Raw genomic sequence first — 20,847 nt, 5'->3', positions numbered from 1 at the left:
TAACAAACATTACGAAAATATTTATCAATCCACGCATTATTATAAATTGAATTTTTTCCGGTGACACAACACCGTACAGCAAAAAAATAGTAACCAATTTTTTTAAAAAAAAATTATTGTGCGCCCGATATGGGACTTGAACCCATGACCCTCAGATTAAAAGTCTGATGCTCTACCGACTGAGCTAACCGGGCTCACATATTTCAACATCATTAAAAATTAGAGTGGTTAAGCATGACGTTAACGGCAAACGGCAAACGGTGAAAATAATTCGGATTTTGCTTACTTTTTCTTTAGTACTTAAATTAAGCCAGTCGAGAAAAAGGAAAAAAAATCCCTTAATAACAGTAAATGCAAATAATTTCCCTAAATTGTACAAACGGCTAAAATCAGACACCAAAAGTTCAATTTTGGCCGTTTGTCGTAAACGTCATGCTTAACCTCTCTAATATTAGCTGGAACCTAAGTTGACCTAAAATTATCGTTTTAATAACGTGGTGTTGCCTGTTTTTAACTGACAGTTTTGAAGCTTCTTATTAAAAATACGAAGTTACCGAGAGGGACCTGGGTAATGGCAGGTATACCCTTGGAAAATCAAAACAATTGTCATGAAACATGATGGTTGTGAAGTTATAATGCCTGCAATTATAGAGAATAGAACGATCAAGTCTCTCACTGCTTGATCGACCTTTGACCAGACAATAAATCATGGCAACTGAAAAATAAATCATGAAATAAAGAAACAATGTAATTCGAATTGGTTACAAAATCTAATAACTAGCTGGTCAGAGAGATTCATTTGTATGACCAAGCATTTCTTAGTAGTTAAATGCGTTTAGAGTGCTTAATTAAGTATCAGAAACAAAAATGATCGGAAATGATTTTCTATCCACTTTCAGAAGACCTACGTCTGGAGCACTTTATAATTTGGTTTCAAAATTTCATCGAAAAGATATCTAATCCTCGGTAGTATAGTGGTGAGTATCCCCGCCTGTCACGCGGGAGACCGGGGTTCGATTCCCCGCCGGGGAGGATGAGTTTTTTATTTTTCATTCTTATGTTGTTCTACTTTTTTATTTCATTTTGCTATTTTATTTTATTATTTAATTTATTATATTTCTTTATTTTATTATTTTACTTTATTTTTTTATCACTTTATTTCAATTTATTTTATTTTATTATATTATATTTTACTTATTTAATTTCGAATACAATATAGAAACAGAATTCTTATCTTGCATAAAAGCTTGATTAAATTAAGCGGACATCTAAAGAAAACTTTGGACATTTAAAAATTTATCGAAAATTTGATTTTTTGTTGTCAGCGCTCAGGCCTCGCGCATTCGATCGAAAGTTGACCAGTCGGGTATTTGAACAGCGCTATTTTCTTTTGAAAACTTCGGGTCTTAAATTAACTATTGAGATCAACTTTCACCTATTGATCATCTTGCGAAGTGGCGAAATATTGTCATTTAATTCTGAAAACTTTACTACGCCCACTTTATGATCAACTTAAGGCTTAATATTCCCACTCGGTCAAAATCTTATATATAACTACTGTGAAAGACGGACGTATGTGAAAGCGAAAAAGAATTGAAAACTGTACAAAAGTTAAAGAAAAGTGCGAATCTGCCTAAAAATCAAATGCAACTATGATTTTGAAATAAAAAATAAAACAAAATTATAAGCTCGCCCGATATGGGACTTGAACCCATGACCCTCAGATTAAAAGTCTGATGCTCTACCGACTGAGCTAACCGGGCTCACATGTTAAGTGGCAGTTTCTCTTAAAGCGGTCCATCGCATTTCGGGTTCGAAAAAAATTTTTTCCTCAAACTTTGCCCAGTGAACTATCTTAGGTTGTAAGTAAATGCAATGACTTTAGTTTTTGGAAATACGTTAAAATATATTTTTTAGAGCTCTCAACAGTGAAGGCTGCAAAAGGTCTGATTTTGAGCTTGGCCAGAACGAGAAATTTCATAAGTTGACGAGCTTGCCACTCAAAAACAACCAAACGCACCAAATTATTATTATTATTCCTAAGATAAGTGGTCGTTCAAAGGTTGGAAACGCATGTTAATTTTGATATATTTTGATTTACCGGTCCGTGAAAATTTAAATATTAATATCAGCAACCGCTTTTTGTAAACATGCAAAAGTATGGTGTATTCGCTGGCCTTTATTTCACGAGTCCAGACCAGACCATTCTAAATTCCAACTGAATCCTACTAAACAGATGTTAAGAAGCATAGAAATATAAAAATACCTTGCACTTTTTATCTTCCTTTGCCACAGCGACTTCGAACATTTCGTGCTTATGCGAGTATTTCATACACATTATGCAAATGAGCTTACTTACTCGCATAAGCACGAAATGTTCGAAGTCGCTGTGGCAAAGGAAGATAAAAAGTGCAAGGTATTTTTATATTTCTATGCTTCCTAACATCTGTTTAGTAGGATTCAGTTGGAATTTAGAATGGGATGGTCTGGACTCGTGAAATAAAGGCCGGCGAATACACCATACTTTTGCATGTTTACAAAAAGCGATCTAACGGTTGCTGATATTTAAATTTTCACGGACCCGTAAATCAAAATATATCAAAATCAACATGCGTTTCCAACCTTTGAACGACCACTTATCTTAGGAATAATAATAATAATTTGGTGCGTTTGGTTGTTTTTGAGTGGCAAGCTCGTCAACTTATGAAATTTCTCGTTCTGGCCAAGCTCAAAATTAGGCCTTTTGCAGCCTTTTCTGTTGAGAGCTCTAAAAAATATATTTTAACGTATTTCCAAAAACTAAAGTCGTTGCATTTACTTACAACCTAAGATAGTTCACTGGGCAAAGTTTGAGGGAAAACTTTTTCCGACCCGAAATGCGATGGACCGCTTTAAGAGAAACTGCCACTTAACGAGCAATGAACAATAGTTAGAGGCCCTTTTTTCAAAAGGTATTTTATTAAAACAAATTTATTACTTGTCTCAAGGGTAGATCAGTTCATATATTGACTTTATAAGTTAAAGGGACCATGTCACGGTTAACCACATTTTTGAACAGCCAAAATTTATATTTGTGTCACAGGAAACCCAGCTAAAATTAATAGTCCACTTGTATTAAAGATTGCTTTGTTAGAGCACTGAAACTGTTAACAAGCATCTTTGGCTGCGGATGGCTCGGATCAGAAATGGATTGCAACTTGAAAAAGTAAGACTTTCAAGTTGTTTTCCCGCGTCTTCAAAAAATCGATATTTATAGCCATAGCTTGATTTCTAACCGCAAATTAAGGTTTCATCCTCCTTTTCAAAGATGTTTTTTATGGGTTAGGTTGCCTACCACTAATTTCAGAACAGTTTAGACCAAAAATCTGCGAAAACCTCGTGACTTAGCTCCTTTAAATGAATCGTTGATATGATCCGTTGTTGACCGCCATTTTGTTTATCATGTGAACCAAAAGTACCTGTCGTTATGGCGGGTGTTAACCCGTTAAATAACAACAGAAATTTGTTTCGCTGCATTTAATATACGTCAGACAAAAGAGTTCCCGCTGTGGAGCTAAAACTTATTCCTATCAAACGTTTTAAGCTAAAATAGGTAGACTTTGACGGGAAAGATAGTTTAGTAGTGATCAACAAGCTTAGCTCGAAATAAGTATATGGCACTTCAAGAAATTATGTTGCTTATTTCCAGCCCAATTGTTTTTTGTTCATTGTTTCTCGTATTATTTCACTGATTCTTTTTACCGTCTTTGTCGTGAAGTATTCTCAGAGAACGTTTTTGAATTGTGACCACAAGCAAAGTTTTTTTTAAGTAAACGGGCGCGGAAAGGGCGGTGTACAACCAGGCAAAATAAGGATGTTTTTACGCCCACTTTACGATAGCGGTAATGAAGTGTACCTTGAAAATACTTATCATAAGGCTTTGCTTAACACATAGCTTTTGCCGGGATCATGGAAAACTATTACTATTGAATACATCAGTATCCATGGCCATCAACCATTTCTTTGATATATGTTTTTATTACGAAGTAGACAATAATCTTCTTTAAAATTGGCCTTTAGAACTTGGCGTTTATTCTCGGTTAAATTAAAGTTTATTAAATAAAACCATGTTTTTCATATTTTCAGACAGGTATATTGAACATGGGCGAGCTACCGTTGGATCAAAAATATCAACATCGCTTATTTAGACTAGTTAAACGGTCAATTCGCCCATGATTTCGAAATTCGCCAGCCTATATGATAGGCCGCTGTATGGTTGAGCGGAAACAGATTTGTTTCTAACATAAATAGTAGTTTTCATTTTGGCATTTAACTCTTTGGGCCTGAAGACGATGTTGAAGTTTTTTCTCGTTTTCACTTGGCTACTGGTCACAGCTGTTTACGGTTACAACGTTGAAGAGGGCAAACAGAACGACGATGTTCTTTACAATTGTACTTCACAGAGCTTGCGGAGTTCAAATAGCACTAATACTAACTATGAACAAGAAGATGTTACTTCCTATTTGAGAAAGCACTCTCAGGATTCAAGACTTATCAAGCACAATTACTTCTTTCACGACGCTCAACCTGCAAGGCTTCCTGGGTGCTCCCCGTGCCGTAAGTTTACCCTTCTTTTATCAGTTGCACGACTCAAGCTGACTCAGCTCAGTTGGTTGGTTCGCGTATTTCGGTTCCTGAGCATAAAGTTATAGCAAGTGCAACAGCTGGTTGTCTGCTAACGGTTCCTTTTCTCAAAGTTCAATTTTCACTTTCTTTTAAATTATATTACTAGCAAAAGCGTCGTCCATAGTCAACAACAATGACAAATACCGTGACGCTTAATTAAAGCCCATTATGGTCGCCATCATATCGCCGTTATCGCCATCATGAACATCATTGTCGTCATCATTATCGCCAATATTATTGTGCACATCGTCATCATTATCACCATCATCATTGCCACAGTCATCATAGGTCTTCCAAAAGTTTTTCGCTTTAAAATAGCTGTTTCAGCTATTATTTTACCTGTAGATTTTGTCTGATCAATTTGTTGTGATCAATCGCTCCGGTTGATTTGCAGTTTGAGTGATAAATAAATTCATAGACTGAATCGAATGACCGATCGAATAATTGATTTGGTCGATCGATCCAGATAGGACTGAATGTCTGACTGATCAAACCGATTGACTAATTAATTTTATAATTTTTTTTGTTCTGTTTTCAGCTCCGTTAAGAAAGCCTGGTCCGTGTAAGTTAAATTGATTATATTTTCTTTGATAAAGACCGTAACGTTCGTTAATTTGCAAAAACTTTAAGATGATGCAAATTGTCAACAAAACCCAGTCCAGCCTAGGAAACTTAGTTTACTAATGATCTATAACTTAGCGCAAAGAGTAGGGCACGGAATTCCCGGTCAGTTGTGGTCTGGCCTATTCACATGTATCCATGGGTTGGGTGGTGGGACGAGATCATATACATGGACGGATAGCGGCTGCCAAAGGCGCCTGTAATATGCTGATGTCCGATCTCGTCCCGTGCTGTAACTGTGAAGCGCAATGACCTTCGGGAAAATGCGCTGTAGAATTGCCATCACCATTATGGTAGTGACGTTTAAGACGAAAACCTATTTTTTCTTGTTATTTTTAATCTGAATTTAACCCTATAGTAACCTTCCCACGTGATGTTTTTAAATTGTTTTGCAGTTTGCCATGCCCGGATGGATCTGGGATTTGTAGTTGAGGCCTCAGCCAGCGTAGAGAAACATGGCAAAGGAAACTTTAGAAGAATTCTTGACTTTGTTGAAATGACAGTCAGGAAATTTTCAATTTCGCGCAGGAAAACACGTGTTGGCGTGGTTACGTATGGCGCCACAACCGATCTCTTGTTTGATTTTGAAAGGTAGATTACGAGCTCCCGTATTACTTTGCATACCTTTTAAAGTTCTAATTAGCCCCTCCTCGATCCCTCTTTTCTCCTCCGGCCCCTAGATGGGAAGTCAAGACAAGTTATAAACAAAACCTTACGCTTTTAAGGGTAGACTTCCACGAAATTTACTTCTTTCTGTTGCTATTTTGTGAAAATGTGTTACCGAACCAAAAACATTTAAAAGGTCTCTTAATTTATTCTATATTATGTGTTTCCTAACTGATATACGATTTGAAATATCCCACCTCGTCTATAATAATATAATAAGCCCCCCACTCATCAAACTCAAGTCTCATTTCCAGGGAGTGGCTCAAGAGACTATTGGAGTAACCACAGCTGTAAAACGTTGCCAATACTGATTTCAAATCTCTGCCTTTCTCTTTGCAGTCAGCAAAGGAAATCTTCTATGGTTCGCGCTCTACAGAAGGCTTCAACACAGAACCTGCCTAGTTCAAATACCGGCTATGCTCTCGGTATGGCAGGGCACCGGTTGTTTAACAAGAAATTCAACACTCGCAAAGATGTCCCTAAAGTTTTAATAGTTATCACTGATGGAAGGTATAGAAAATTGTTTCCAAAGTCCATCTAGTAATTTGTTACATTAATCATTTTAGCCAATCAGAACGCGGTCAGTCAGTATCTCAAAAATTATGGTTTCAACGAAGGATCATGTAAAAGCTTAATTTATCAATTTTACTCAATGTAAGTTTTATTTGTACTTACAACTTTAACTCATTCTGTTTATTTTGTTAGGAACTATTGAAAAAAAAACTCTTCCACTGAGAGACAAAACTTTGCCACTAAAAGAAACCAAAAAAGATTGCAAAACATGTCAGAATTTTAGACTTTGTCCATCCGTTTTTCTTCTAAATTTGTGCTGGTTTCTTAATACTTTTAACATTAAAAAAAATCACTGGACAGTGTACATGAGCCAATCAGAAACTGGTTTGGTTTTTATATGCTTAACTTGTACATTACGTGTTAGTTGCCGTGTGTTACTGTAAAAAGCCACTAACGATTGCGTGACGTTTCAGATCAACTGACAGTGTGACCGATCCTGCGTACAAACTCAAACATTGTGGTGTGCGCGTCTACGGCGTAGGAGTTGGGTATAACTTTGATATCAAACAACTGGAAATGATGTCTTCGAGACCGGTCAGCGAAAATGTGTTCATTGGTCCATTTAACAAGTTGCAGTATATAAGAGATGACCTCGTAAGAAGTGTGTGTTATGGTAGGTCAATAACACTAGACATCATCTCTGTAAAGCTTGTACTTTTAACATTCAGTTTAGAGCGGTTTTTACTTGAGTGTCGAAATTAAAGTAATTCGCGTTTGCATTGGTTTTGCATAGAGCAGTTTTCAATTGAGTGTCGTAAAACCAAAACCAAAACCAAAGTAATTACTCTGACCAATCACAAACGACACAGACAATCCAGGGAACTTTCCTGACAATTGTCTGTGTTCTTTGTAATTGGCTAGAGTGATTACTTTGGTTTTGGTTATAAGACACTTAATTGAAAACTGCTCTAAGAAGTAGTGATTAATTATATCTTGTCTCCCGTCCTCCTCCCTAACAAGAATAGATCAGAAGCTGTGTATTACCCAGATTTTATTTTCGCCGTGTTCCTACTTGAAATGAAACCTGAGAGGGGTACCATATATTGATTTAGACCATACCATAGAAAATACAGCCAATCAGAATACAGGAAACCCAACCTTCCCATCGTGCGCTGCGATTGTATTCTCGACGAAATTTAGAAGGCGTATTTTCTATGGCATGGTATAAAATAGTTACACAACACTTTCTCGTGGTATACTATGGAATATCCCACTTGTCACTTATATTTTCTTGGTATACACACTCGCCTAAAGGCTCGTGTGTATACCGAGAAAATACAAGTGACTCGTGGGATATTCCATAGTATACCACTCGAAAGCGTTGCATAACTAGTATCTATATTGTATCATTCCGTTACCTTTTAGCTTAGCTTTTATCGTAGTGTGATTGACGTTCATTCGCTCGATGTTCTGATCCTTTAAACTTTCCTGACAACTCTAGATATATAACTACCCTTGTTCTTTGCATAAATTTTATTTTAATCTTGGGGGGAGATGACACTGCGTTCTCTCTTTCTAATTAAGCAACATGTTTTCTCGCTGCCGTTTGCTTCAGTGGACTGTCTAATATTGTTTTTTTTGTTGTTGTTTTTTCCAGGAGTTGGCGGTTTCTTAAAGAAGCCTGGAAATAAACAGTGCCTCTGCAAACAAGGAAGTAAAGAACCAAGTGAGTCGTGAGAATTGAACGAGAGTTCAACGTCTTTGAAGATGTCTCATGATGTATGTGATGAAGCTATAAAAAGACAGTGATCATGACTTTAGGTCGGTTACCTAATGACTGTCTTGTAAAAATAAAGTTACGCGCAGAAAATTATTTAATCTGGGTCTGCATTTGTAATTTCCCCGGGGAGTGTCCTAGTGATTTCAAAAATGATTACTAGCGATAGCAGTGAAAAGGAAGACTTAAACCCGTCTGGCACTAGGGAAACATTGATTCTGTCTATTCTACGGTCATCCGATCAGTACTAAAACTTATATTTCATTTTTTTTTTTATTCCTTAGTTTGTAACTCCGACGCATCAAAATCCACAGAGGAAGAAGTGCATAATTGAGGATGTTTTAAACCTTCTTTGTTGATATTGTTACACTTTGAAGCCAAGGAACTGCCTACAAGCTGGACACAGCTAACTTGCTTGTTGAGACTCAGTATGGGAAGGAAGTAGGAAGTCAGGGTGCGCCTGCAGTCGAACTTTTGTTTCCATGCATATACGGCCACCAAAAAACAATTAATAGTAAACGAAAATAATGCTAATATTGTTTGCTCATACTTTTATTTCCTGTTTCTTTTCGAGATTAGCAAATAATACCTCTTTTTTTGTGATCAACCATGCTTTAGGACCACAAGGTTGTTTAAATAATATATAGATTTAGGCAAGCCTAAAAGCGGAGCTCCCCATTTATTTAATTTTCACTGGAGCTTACAATGTTTTCATTCTAGTGAATAAGCGGCCAAAGTACTAATGTTTATGGCGGTTTATAGGTGCGACACAAATTTAAATAGCTCACGGTTATATACTGAATGTCAGCAGTACGACGAAAATAATAATCTTAAAGCGGGGCAAAATCATTACTCGTGGCACGAAAAATTACTTTAGAGTACAGTAAATTATCTGCTTTCTAGCAATAGAAAATAGTTTCGCGATCCTGTTATAGTTTCGCAGCAGTTAAGTAGACTCCACAATATCTATTACATTGATATAGGATATATTCAACGTGCTTTACAGAGTCTGTCGGATTAGCTCAATCGGTAAGGTGCCAGTCTGCGGATCCGGAGGTCGTGAGTTCAAAAGTTTTTTTTTTTCTTTTTTCCTTTTTTTTTTCTTTTTTTACCCTGTAGCAATAAAATGGTTTGTTTATTCTATTAACCCGATTTAGCTTTCGAATGCTCCTTATGTACGATGCTGGCTTTACAGATAGACACGAAAGTCATCGATCGATTATGGCTCTCAATGTCCACTTTTTTGGCGGTCGATTACTTTCTACACGTAATTTTCAGCCACATTTTGTTTCATTGCTTCTTGTTTTTCTTTTCAAACCTCTTTAAATTTTAAAGGCCGCCTTTATACGGCCGCCTTTATACGGCCGCCTTTATACGGCCTTCTTGCTTCACTATGGCCGCCATGTTGCGCGACTCCGTACGTATGTACGCCGTACGTACGCGCCCGCGAACCATGCCGCTATCCATGTTGACCATGAAAACTCATTTCGATAGTGTTCATTCTTTCATGGTTATGGTGCTACGCTTAGGAGCTCCGCTAATATCGAAGCTCCCGGCGGCCGGAAGGGCCGCAGAGCAGAGCCCATTCCCATAGAAAATTAACAGACCAATGCTTTTGTTTTTTCATGGTCATCATGGCTAGCGGCATGGTTCGCGGGCGCGTGCGACGAAGTTGCCCCAACATGGCGGCTATAATCCAGAAAGGTTATGGTTAACGCCAGCTTACATCTTTGATATTGGACATCCATGTCATGATCAATTGACAGCTGTCAAAACAAGGTTTCCGCTGACCAGTACCACATGACCATATCGCGGGCTCACATATAGAACTAATCGAGGTCGGATTTTTTAAGCTTACCGCTGACCAAATAATGGTTTACATTGGATTGCGGGCTCAAGTGCTAGTGGCTAAATTTATTTAATATTTTATTTTATTTTAAAATAAAGCAAATCAGTTAAATCGATTTTAATAAATATGGTATCTTTCTAGTTCTTCTTCCTTTTCCATTTTCCCGTTACGTAAAAGTTAACCCTACATAAAGCGGAACCTCGATTTAACGAACCTCTATATAATTAACGAAGTCCTCGGTATAACGAAGGATATTCTTAAGCCCGGAAAAAATTACAGTTGTTAATGAACAGGACCTCGATATAACGAAATCCTCGTTATAACAAACACAATCCGGAAGCCCAGCCGTAAAATGTACCTCGATATAATGGATTTAGACATACGATGAAAAACAGACAAACAAGGATGACAATACTTTAATCCTAACGCGAGAACAACCTCAAAGACATACGTCTATACCTATGTGGATATTAGGCATCAAAGCACAAATGTTATTTTTGACAGTCGTTCAGATCAGTAAATGCTGGGTAGCGGCAACGTAACAGCGTGAAAAACAATTATTAACTATACCTCGATATAACGAGCATTTTGGTTGTTTATCCACAAATTCGTTATATCGAGGTTTTCGATATAACGAACAAATTTCCCCGGTCCCTTGGCACTTCGTTAAATCGAGGTTTCACTGTATTTATCCTTTTGCAAAAGACTAAGAAGAGTCACTTTGAAAGAGGGTGTGTATTAAGTGGCATAATGGCCGTAGGCCTGTCCCGATTTTGCTCGTAAAATGCTGGAAAGTTGCTCACTGGAATGTCAAAAAGTTGCTAAAAAGTGGTTCACAATCCAAAAAGCTGCTCGAACGTTGCTCAAAAAAATCGAAAACGTTGCTTGCAAATAAGTATTTTCGTGCAATTTAACTGCAAAGAAATATCTTGTTGAATTACCAAAATTTCTTTTACAAATAAAAATCGTGAAGATACCGATGACGTCATGTTTGCATGATCTGAAAGTTGAAGCATCTTTTGAACTTCCTCGGAAATCTTCGGCAACTTTCGGTAATTTTCGGAAACGTTCGAAAAATGCTTGGAAACGTCCGTATGGCCTTCGAACAACAATGGGACAATTCTCGGAAATATTCGGTCTAGAAATTGCAAAAAGTTGCTCGAAAGATGAAACGTTGCTCAAAAGTTGCCGAGCACAATCGGGACAGGTGTTGATAGAACTCTACATGTTGCTGACAGAAATGATTTGCGTATTATAACGCCTTGAATAAATGCATGCTGCGATTTTCTTTCCCAACTGAAGCTCGTCATGAATGGGTGCAATCATCAGATCATTGCAGGTATCTTCTAATCTTTCTACAGCCCAAATGCTAGTTTAGTTTTAACTAAAGAAAGAAAATTAAAATTTTCTTTCTCCTCAGTAACTGAATAAAGCTAAAGGCCTGTATTCTATTCGAGAGGACAAAGTTTTGCTACGAATTCGGCCGATCACGTGTTTTGTCTCGTCCCGATGGCGCCACTGAGAAAACTCGAGAACTTTCCAATATTCGGAACTACTCGGACTGTTTTTTGATTGGTCGATAATAATCGATTTTCCGAGGGTTTTTCGGGTGCTCCTGTGACGATTTTGGCTAAAACATAACGGCACTTGTTTCGATGTGCTTCCCGACTAATTGCTTTTGTAAACATTAAAAGGACCTGCCCTGCTACACGTGCAGCCACATCAAAACATACATGGACATAACTACGAACGATGTGCTTTTACAAAACTTCTAAATACTTTTAGTGGCATAACACAAAAGAGTCGATTTGCAATGATTATTTCAACCAAAAAAAGTGTCTTGGCGGTTCTCGTTCTGAGTTTTTTGCCGACTGGCCACTTTTCTGAAAGATTAAAAAGACTTGCTCTGCACTCACGCTGACAACTATCAAAACATGCATGAACATTCTTGACACTGTTAGAGACATAGAATTAAAAAAGTCGGTTTGCAATTATTTGAACTGAAACCTGTTTGTTAAGTTTCAGGATGTAATATATATTTTTCACCATAGTTTACAGAACAGAACCGCACGTGCTTGTAAAAGCCGTATCTAGACTTTTCGAATAATATCAATTGTTTAAATTAAACTATGCTGGTTGTTTATCGTAATCGACCTTTCGCAAGGCAGCTGTTAACAAGTACCAGGTTACGGATATTATTTTGATATTGACCGATAAATTAAAGACACTTTAATAAATGAAAAGGGAAACGGTTTCTTTGTTTGCACGAAAGTTAAATTTGTCTTTGAAAATGGATTAACGCCAAGGACACGGTAATCAATTTAGGCGAGGTAAGTTAATTTAAATTGTACGTTTTTTTAGATTCTAATAAGAAGATAACATAAGTTCAGAACTATGGTTTATCTTTGCCTAAACTTTATACAATATATAATTTCAGTTATGGCTAAATTTATTTCGCCGGCCGCTTGAAATGATAATAAGAATACGTTGATTTAAAGTTGCTCAAAGGCATGAGCTATGCCTAGAATTAACGAGTTACTTAGTTAAGTTAATCTTACGATTTTTGATTATTTAACGTTTTAAAAATTTATCGAATGAGAATTAACACTTTCGTTCTTGAATTAACACAAAACAAGTAGCCAAAACTGAGACTGCAAGTCTTCATGTACTATACATTTTCAATATTTTTGTTAGTTTAACAAAATCATAATGCTAAATACTATTTTCTTGGAGATCTTATGCTTACATTAAGTTCAAAGTTTCAGCCTTTGGCAAAATAAATTTTGTCGATGTTTTACTGAAATTATTACATAATTACTAAAGGCGTGAATTGCTTTTGTCATTGGGTGAAACAAATCTCTAACATTAATACAATTAATCCGTTTCAACACGCGTCCATATAATACTGATGATCACAAAACCCCTCTTCTAACTCTTTGTAGTTTCCAGTACTTCACTCGAATCTATCCGTGATCGTAGCTAGCGAGTATTGGCCTTTTTCCGGGCCTATCTCCGCAAAGCTTTAGGTTTGTCGATTTGAAGTACATAAAATTGATTTTGCAAATTACGATGCAAAAAGGAGGGAACATATATTTTTTGTAGAGGAATAGGGTACATTTAAACGTTTATATCAGAAAGACACTACTGAAACAGGTCGGCGGCTTAGCATAACTATAATAATGGTATATTCCATTGCAAAAGAGCTAAAATTTGCTTCCAACATGTAATACAAGTTGTACTTGGTTTGCGAGTTGAACAATGTCTCAAATATGATGCTTTTTCCCTTGTAAATGTTGCAAATGCACATTAACTAGTTGCTTGGTACTATGAGGCCCAGTGCGAAGTTAGTGGTCACATCTCCGTAAACGCTAATCACGAACATAATTCTTAAATAAATTTCAAGATTAAAAGTCACTGACCTGTTTACTTGTCAGTAAATCGGAAAGATAATTATTGTGTTCTTTTAGTTTCATATTATGTTTCGTTTTACTCTTTTTGAGTGTTTTTGTGCTTATATGTACTCGCAAGAGCTGCGTTAACTGCGTGCGTTAACTGCTTGAACTGAGATGTACTTTCACTTGACAAATATGGTCGCAGTTAGGGCTTTCCACAAGTTGCTCGGCAACTTTTTGGCAACTTTTTATGTTTCGAGCAACTTTTTCCCCTTCGAGCAACTTTTTTCCTCTCGAGCAACTTGTTGCATTTTGAGCAATTTCCATACCGAAGATCTCCGAAGATTACCCGAGTGTTGTTCAAAGGCAATACGAACGTTTCCGAAGTTTTACGAAGATTTACGAGGAACATCTGAAGACATTTCAACTTTCGGCTCATTCTGCATTAAAGCATTACAAAACTCGTCAGCAAACATGAAGTCATCGATATCTTCACGATTTTTCACAGTTAAAGAAATCCTTGTTATTTAAGATACTTCTTTTGCTGTAAAAATGTATAACCCTGCTTAGAACTCTTATCCTCCAAGGGAAATTAGCATGTATTTAGAAAAATTATCTTGATTAGAAGCAGCGGTTTGGATTTTTTGGAGCAACTTTCGAGCAACTTTTATTATCAGAAGCAACTTTTTTGGTTTTTTGGAGCAACGTTTGAGAAACTTTTTGAGAAATTACGGGCAACTTTTTGGGAAATCTCGAGCAACTTGTGGATAGCCCTAGTCGCAGTAGGTAACTTTTAAAAATTTCTAAAAGTTATCGACATCTTAAAACATGAGTACAAATTATCAAGTTGACAGATATCAAGGGTAAAACAACTTGGAAACAAATTGTCTTCATTCTGGTGTGCTACAAAATTTTCAAAACAAACATTAAGTTCGTAAATGGCAATTAGCAAGGATAATTTATTTTCGATCAAGCAAGTTTTTTATCATATGTGCGTCGCCAAAGATGGGGTGTAATGTCCACTTTTTATGAAGTTTTCAGGCTATGATTCTCTTTTTTTTTAGGTGAGGATGCTCAGCTCTTCGCTGTTAAGAGCTGTCTTGTTCTTGCTAGTTACTAGCCATGTGTCTACCAAGGAAAATAAGACTGTTTCCTCAAATCAAGCTAGGAAAAATCAAACCAATGAGAAGCGACAAAATATAGGTGAGTGCCTATTGACTGTGACGCCTTGAATTTAATTGTATTGCTCAACTGTTTTGTCGTGTACACCCAGTTATTTATGCAAGGGAAATAGCGTAAAGGAACTTATGATTTAAATAACAAAATATTGTTGTTGCTTTTCTAAGGCAAAAACCAAAAATAAAACACAAAAATTGAATATTGAAACAAAAACATCCATTCGCTATACTGTCACTACGGTGCGTAATTATTTTACTACTTTTATTGAACAAAGTCAAATAATAATACATTATTTTTTGCCTTTAAACCAGGAACTCAATTTTATTTGCTCTCATATAAATTTTGTTGTTTTTTAAACTTGCTACAGCTTATAATTATCCTAACGTTGTCAATCAATATGGCGCTGATGGGATCCCTTGCTGTCCAGCAAACACGTTTTGCACAGGTACGTAAAACATTTCCACTTTTTATAACTGACTTTTCTTTTCACCTACCGTATTTATTCATGCGTGTCTCTGATTAACTGTTTAATCATGGTGTTAGAGCTAGGCGTTGTTATAAGTGGTGCTTGGAACTGGGATCTCTACGTTACCTCATGCGGCGAGAGAAAATGTCACGAATGTCATAGGGGTGGGTTGGTCCCTTCATTCGGGACGCTTTACTTTCCAGAATCTGCAAAACATAATTTCATTCAAAAAAGGTCCAGGGCTTTCTTTAGTGTTTTCTTATACACTGAACCTGTTTACAATAGGACGACATAGCTAAAGAGTGCAATTTGGACTTTTTTCTTAGTTATTTTTGTTTGCGTTGTATGAAATAAAAAAACTGTTATCACTCCCACAGACAAGCCGCCATGTCCCCCAGCTCTGATGTCGGACGTACCAAGCGCCCCACTGGATGCCGGGTTGTCGTTGAACATGGTCCCTGGTGACGGTCCGGTGCCAACAGCCCCATCACAACCGGCAGCGGTGCTCTCTGTTCCCATTCAGGATGAGCCGGCACAGCCCACGCAGCCGCAAATTCCGTTACATGACAAGCACCCTGAAGATGACAAGGAAAAACTGAAACTGCAACCCAACAGAGATCAAGTGTATCATCTGCGAGGAAGTAGTACGTGAAATTCTTAGTTGTTGTTCTTGTCGTCGTTTTCGTTGCTGTTGTTCAGTTGTATTTGAAGTTTCAAGAAAGTGGAAAAATGGATTGACGCAGGCTCAGTCCTATACGACACTAATTTCATTTACTCGTCCGCTTTGGGATTGCTATGCAGCGGAAGGGTGGAGCTCATCAGACTCCTATCTTTCTTTTTATTTACAGAGCAATGCAATAGAAAAGATACCCTACTAATATACTACTTAAGTACATGAAATGGTTGACATTGAATCCTTGGCCGGATTGTTCCGCAAAGCACGGTTAAGCTAATCCAAGATTAGCGTAAATTTTGATTTTAGTTTTTCAACTCTTTATTGAGGTTTTCTTTTTATATTTTTTGTTCTTCAGTTTTGCCATGACCTTGTCTCAAACTCCACAAAATATAAGCAGTAAAAACGTTTTTGTACAAGAGAAATTTAACCCCTCAATCAACATTTTATCTAGTGTTAATCGGCCTAATTATAAGAATAACGTGGCCCAAGCTCATCATTACATCTTTACCTCTTTTAGGACAAAAAGAACGCCAAAAAGCGATTAGGATTTACTGAATCACAACTCGTAACTCACAACTGTATTTACGTGAAAAAAGCGCGTAGTTATGGGTTTGGTAGCTAGTTTTAGGCTAGCGATGACACAAAATCAAGTCTGAATATTTATAAAATACGTAGCAGGCGTAAGAAGGGGAAGGGGGTAGTAGGAGGATTGAGGGAATTGAGGAGTGAAAACAGAGTGGGGTGGGGGGTGGGGAGAAGGGAGGGGAATCCTTCCCCTTCCCCTCTTCCCCTTTCCCCTTCTAGTTCAAGTTTTTCTCGCTGTTCATAACAATGCCGACACTGAACTGCTTCTCCTACTCAGGTTTCAAGAGTCTGGGTTGCTGGAAAGACACCTGGGAGCGAGCCATCCCCATAATGGAAAAGAAACACGCGATGCTTTTTGAGCCTGATTACAAGAAGAGAACCAACGCCCTTATGAAATGTGCCGAAGCAGCTTTGGACAATAGTTTCACCATTTTCTCCCTTCAAAATGGAGGCCAGTGTTTCTCTGGGAAAGACGCCGACCAGACATACATGAAATATGGTGTCAGTGATTCATGTAAAGGTACAGGCAAATAAAATGCTTACCGGCAAGATATCTGTCAAATTGTGTGCATTTGGCAAAAAATTAACTGGAATAATCGGCAAAATGTACAGTCGTCCGATTTTCTACACAGCCGAAAAAGATATACGTTTGGCACATAAAAGGCATTTTCGCCAAGATCGAGCAGGCAGACGTAAAAAAATTTTTGCTTGTTTCCAATTTGTTTCAAACCTTGTTTCACAACCTTTTTTTATTTTTATTTTTTTATTTAACTTTGTTTTGCTAGAACAGACATTAGAAGTGGATGAACAAGCAGTAAGCGTTGGCATCGTGCTCCTAGTTTCCATTAAAATGTTAGCCTAAAAAAACATACGATTAAAATCTATCCAAGCTTAATTCTTTTCAGTTGACAGTAACCCCTTTTCAGACCGACTTAGCTCATTCTTATTGATAAGAAACTAATTAAGTCGATGTGTTTTCTTTACTTAGCCGATGGCGAGGGAGGGCCTTGGGGAAACGAGGTTTACCGGTGAGTAATTGTTTCAACTTTGCAGATTTTGTATTGTGAATTTTAATTTTCCTCGTTCTCAAATGACATCTATTTTTCCCGAAATAGATTCAGCAAGGCAAACACTTCGGTCACTGCAAAGAACGATGAAACAGAAGGTGCTATTTCCAAGGAAAGTATTGCTCAAACGAATCTGACCCCAACGACGGCTCAACCAACCACACCACCACCAACGGAGCAACCCTCCTCCGCGCCTGAGGCAAGCAAGGTTCATGTAAACAAGTCGGAAGGCACCAACCCTTGGGCGCAGCTTCCCGAAGAGAAGCCCATTGATAATGGTAGGAAGCCTGACTTGAATCCCTTCAGAGACGAAGTAGAAGAGGACGCCGTTATTGCGGAGAATGAAGCAGATAAACAAGCCCTTCTGAACGAAGTTTCAGCGAACAAAACTGACTCAGAACCAAATATCGATGAGCAGAGCAACGATGCAATAAGCGAAGAATTCCCTTCCAGTCAAACGGATCTTGAAGTTCTCAATGTGCGTCCACCGAGACCAAAGCTTGTTACCCCTTTTAGAGGAAGATGCCCTGTTTGTCGTAAGTATTTTGAAAAACCATTTTTTTTTAACTCTTCACTCATAATCCGCCCTCAATTGCCTCAAATATAACCCGTCCTTGTTTCACAGACCTACAAAATTAGCTCAAATTAATTGTAATTTTCTTGAAAATTATTGCGCCTTTTTGGGTCTTTTGGATTGCACATCCGCATTTGGCCAGCGGCTACCAATACTCTGTCACGGCGGTCACGCAAGTTTCCCGCTCCCTGAATAAACGGTGTTCTCCGATCGCGTAAAGAACTTTAAATTTCTTAGAAATTCGACGGCTGTTTCGTGATTTCGTGGAGAATGTCGATTTCTGTAAACAAGAAGATGGATGACTTAAGAAATTTCAGCCGAAAGGAAAGGTACATGTATTTAGATTTGTTAATCTCGTCGTGTTTTTCATGAAGTTGTGCACGTGGCGATCGACTTGTTTGTAGCCGATTGTTGTTGATGCAATGTTCTATTGAATTGTATTTGCTTTCTACTGAATTGGGTTTGCTTTCAGTACGTATGCTATAAATAAGTGTAAACGGTATACGTAGTACAACGGAAGAGGCGGTTTATCACAATTATCAGAAGCAATAGCTGCAAATATTATTTATATTGATATTTAATATATACATATCGTATTTGTGCACGCTGTTGGCTTTCAAATATCCTTGTCTCGGTGCACGTCCGAATTTTATTGTTGTATTTAATTGCTTGGCACAGAGGAACAAACATAGCAGATGATGTAACTCTAAATTACACTGTAATTCGTCGAGACAGTACCTGAGTTTGTTTGTTATTTTATATACCTACCACCCATTCAGACAGGCTATGTCTGTAACGCAACAAGTAACGCAATGTAATGCAATGTTAAAAGAACTTCGTCACGGATGACGAATCTTGAAAAAATAGCCTTATTTTCCCGTCTTTGTTATTAACAGGTTTTATCACCTCACCTTTTTTATGCTTTTTCTACGTAGTTATAAAACTATTAATATACCTTTTCCTTTGTGTTGTAAACAAACTACAACGTAGCTAACGAATTTTATTTTGTTCTCTCTAGCAACCTTGAAGCCTACAGCTCCTATGAGTAAGTATGATCCCTACAATATTTTAATCTTGAAGCCCAAACAATGAAAATCAATGTTCTCTTCTTCACCTGAATTTGCAGCCCGGCCTGTTAAAACAAAACTTGCTAAATATATTTGTATTGAAAGTTCTAATCTTCCTGCGAACCTGTCTGATCTCCGATGGGTCCTGGCCTGCCAGGTGCTGTGTCTCAGCAGTCACACAGTACAGTGATTTGTCCATCTCATGTGTGGTAGGATAGATTGCTTGATTAACCCTGATACTCTCTTTGAAACTGAGTTCCAATATAAAAGAAATGGCACAGTCTATATTTTGCACTAAGCTGGAGCATACTTACACAACTTGTGAAATAATAATAAAAAAAAACATGATTGCAGAATAACAAACAACTGGTACAATGTTTAAATTGACAGAAAGTTAGTAGAAAGTTGGAATAACTAGACCAGGCCCTTCTTATACCGAAATTTCTTGTTTAAATAGGCGAAAAGCTATATATTTGATAATTTTGTTTCAAGTAGTGTTCCAACTGAAATAAGATTAGATTTTAAGTGAAAGCTAGGATAAAAACAGCTTTTTATGTTACTCCAATGCTTATGTAGCTGTCTCGTATTACGCTCTGTTACCATGGCATGCCGGCAGCAAAGCCCAATATCTCATGCGAGACGGCTGTGGACACAGGTTAACTTTTGTGTTGGGTAATATTTGTCTAGATGTTTGTTTTTTGTTTGTTTCTCGACAGCATGCCATACAGCCATAGATCTCGCTTTTCTGGTCGACGGCTCCGCCAGTGTCGAGCGATACGGCATTGGCAACTTCAGGCGATTGGTTGATTTCGTCCGGGACGTCGTTCTCGGTTTTACAGTCTCCCGGACTAACACACGCGTGGGAACAATCGTGTTCGGTACCAAGCCCTATCTGCTTTTCGGCTTCAACAGTTACACGAACAACGGCGCTGTATTTAACAGGTTCAATAAGGGGGTCCAATATCCGAAATCAGGGAGCCGTATTGGCAGGGCCTTGCTGATGGCACAAAATCAGCTGTTTCGTAAGAACCCCAGGCGCACAAGAACCACTAAGGTTGTCGTGGTTATTACCGACGGCAGCTCGATGGATGACGTTGCAGCGCCATCAAATGCTTTAAAGGCTCGTGGGGTGCGGATCTACTGTGTAGGGGTGGGACGGTACATTAATGGTCGTCAGTTAGATATAATGGCTTCTCCGCCTCGCAAGAATCATATCTTCACCGCGGACTGGACTCATTTAGGCATCGTGGTCAACGAACTAAGAAACGCTATTTGCTTGGGTAGGTTTAGCTTCTTTTTCGTTTACACTGAAGGCGTTTCAACAAGTGAACAAAAGTGTCCCGTACACAGAGTAGTTGGACTGCATAACGTTGAATTTGTTTATCAAAGACGCAATTAATAACAATTTTGATGAGGTTGAACATAATCTAGCAAGAATTATCCTCACTAAATACTCGTTATAAGCCAGCGCCTTTCGTTTTGATGCCCGAATTTTAGGGAAATTATGACGTCATACTGTGTGGATAAAATCTATGGTCTACTAGATTAACGTCATCACATCACATTTGCATGCAATGAGACTACTTTTTGCGTAACATGACGATAGTGTTAATAATTCTTGTTGTGATTCACCTGCAGGAACTGGAGGAAACCTTTTACCAGCGAAGCACCGTGTCTGCCTCTGTCCAATCACCAGACCTACAAGTAAGCACTTAGTTTTGATTTGCAGCCTTTGGTAACAGATATATCC

At 37.8% G+C, this 20,847-nt stretch overlaps 2 protein-coding genes and 3 non-coding genes across 5 annotated transcripts; 3 read left to right on the top strand and 2 right to left on the bottom strand.

Annotated features, from left to right (window-relative positions):
- Positions 1-121: 121 nt before the first annotated feature.
- Trnak-uuu (transfer RNA lysine (anticodon UUU)) lies at positions 122-194 on the bottom strand. Its single transcript has one exon. It is a non-coding gene; the product is annotated as a tRNA-Lys (tRNA).
- Positions 195-960: 766 nt separating this feature from the next.
- Trnad-guc (transfer RNA aspartic acid (anticodon GUC)) lies at positions 961-1,032 on the top strand. Its single transcript has one exon. It is a non-coding gene; the product is annotated as a tRNA-Asp (tRNA).
- A 658-nt stretch (positions 1,033-1,690) lies between these two features.
- Positions 1,691-1,763, bottom strand: Trnak-uuu (transfer RNA lysine (anticodon UUU)). The gene has a single exon. It is a non-coding gene; the product is annotated as a tRNA-Lys (tRNA).
- A 2,477-nt stretch (positions 1,764-4,240) lies between these two features.
- LOC144645394 (vitrin-like) lies at positions 4,241-8,878 on the top strand. Its single transcript, XM_078504962.1, has 7 exons — positions 4,241-4,596; positions 5,204-5,227; positions 5,682-5,877; positions 6,292-6,462; positions 6,939-7,138; positions 8,123-8,191; positions 8,527-8,878. Exons 1-7 carry the CDS (start codon positions 4,332-4,334, stop codon positions 8,574-8,576), a joined length of 975 nt encoding a protein of 324 aa, XP_078361088.1. The 5' UTR covers positions 4,241-4,331; the 3' UTR covers positions 8,577-8,878.
- A 9,040-nt stretch (positions 8,879-17,918) lies between these two features.
- On the top strand, positions 17,919-20,836 carry LOC144647541 (vitrin-like). The gene is made up of 4 exons (XM_078507335.1): positions 17,919-17,992; positions 19,049-19,075; positions 19,814-20,377; positions 20,736-20,836. The coding sequence occupies exons 2-4, from the start codon at positions 19,072-19,074 to the stop codon at positions 20,834-20,836; spliced, it is 669 nt and encodes a 222-aa protein (XP_078363461.1). The 5' UTR covers positions 17,919-17,992; positions 19,049-19,071.
- Positions 20,837-20,847: the final 11 nt, after the last annotated feature.

This window comes from Oculina patagonica, chromosome 3 (genome assembly GCF_052425735.1).
Source record: "Oculina patagonica isolate OP01 chromosome 3, crgOcupat, whole genome shotgun sequence".
NCBI lineage: Eukaryota > Metazoa > Cnidaria > Anthozoa > Scleractinia > Oculinidae > Oculina > Oculina patagonica.
The sequence above is the reverse complement of the archived record's forward strand: the minus strand, read 5'-3'. Positions and strand labels throughout refer to the sequence as shown.

Coding starts and splice junctions, on each gene's coding strand:
- LOC144647541 (XM_078507335.1), top strand. Junction 20,378..20,735: donor AAGAAACGCTATTTGCTTGG/GTAGGTTTAGCT, acceptor ATTCACCTGCAG/GAACTGGAGGAAACCTTTTA.
- LOC144645394 (XM_078504962.1), top strand. CDS start 4,332: ATGTTGAAGTTTTTTCTCGTTTTCACTTGGCTACTGGTCACAGCTGTT. Junction 7,139..8,122: donor CGTAAGAAGTGTGTGTTATG/GTAGGTCAATAA, acceptor TGTTTTTTCCAG/GAGTTGGCGGTTTCTTAAAG. Junction 8,192..8,526: donor ACAAGGAAGTAAAGAACCAA/GTGAGTCGTGAG, acceptor TTTATTCCTTAG/TTTGTAACTCCGACGCATCA.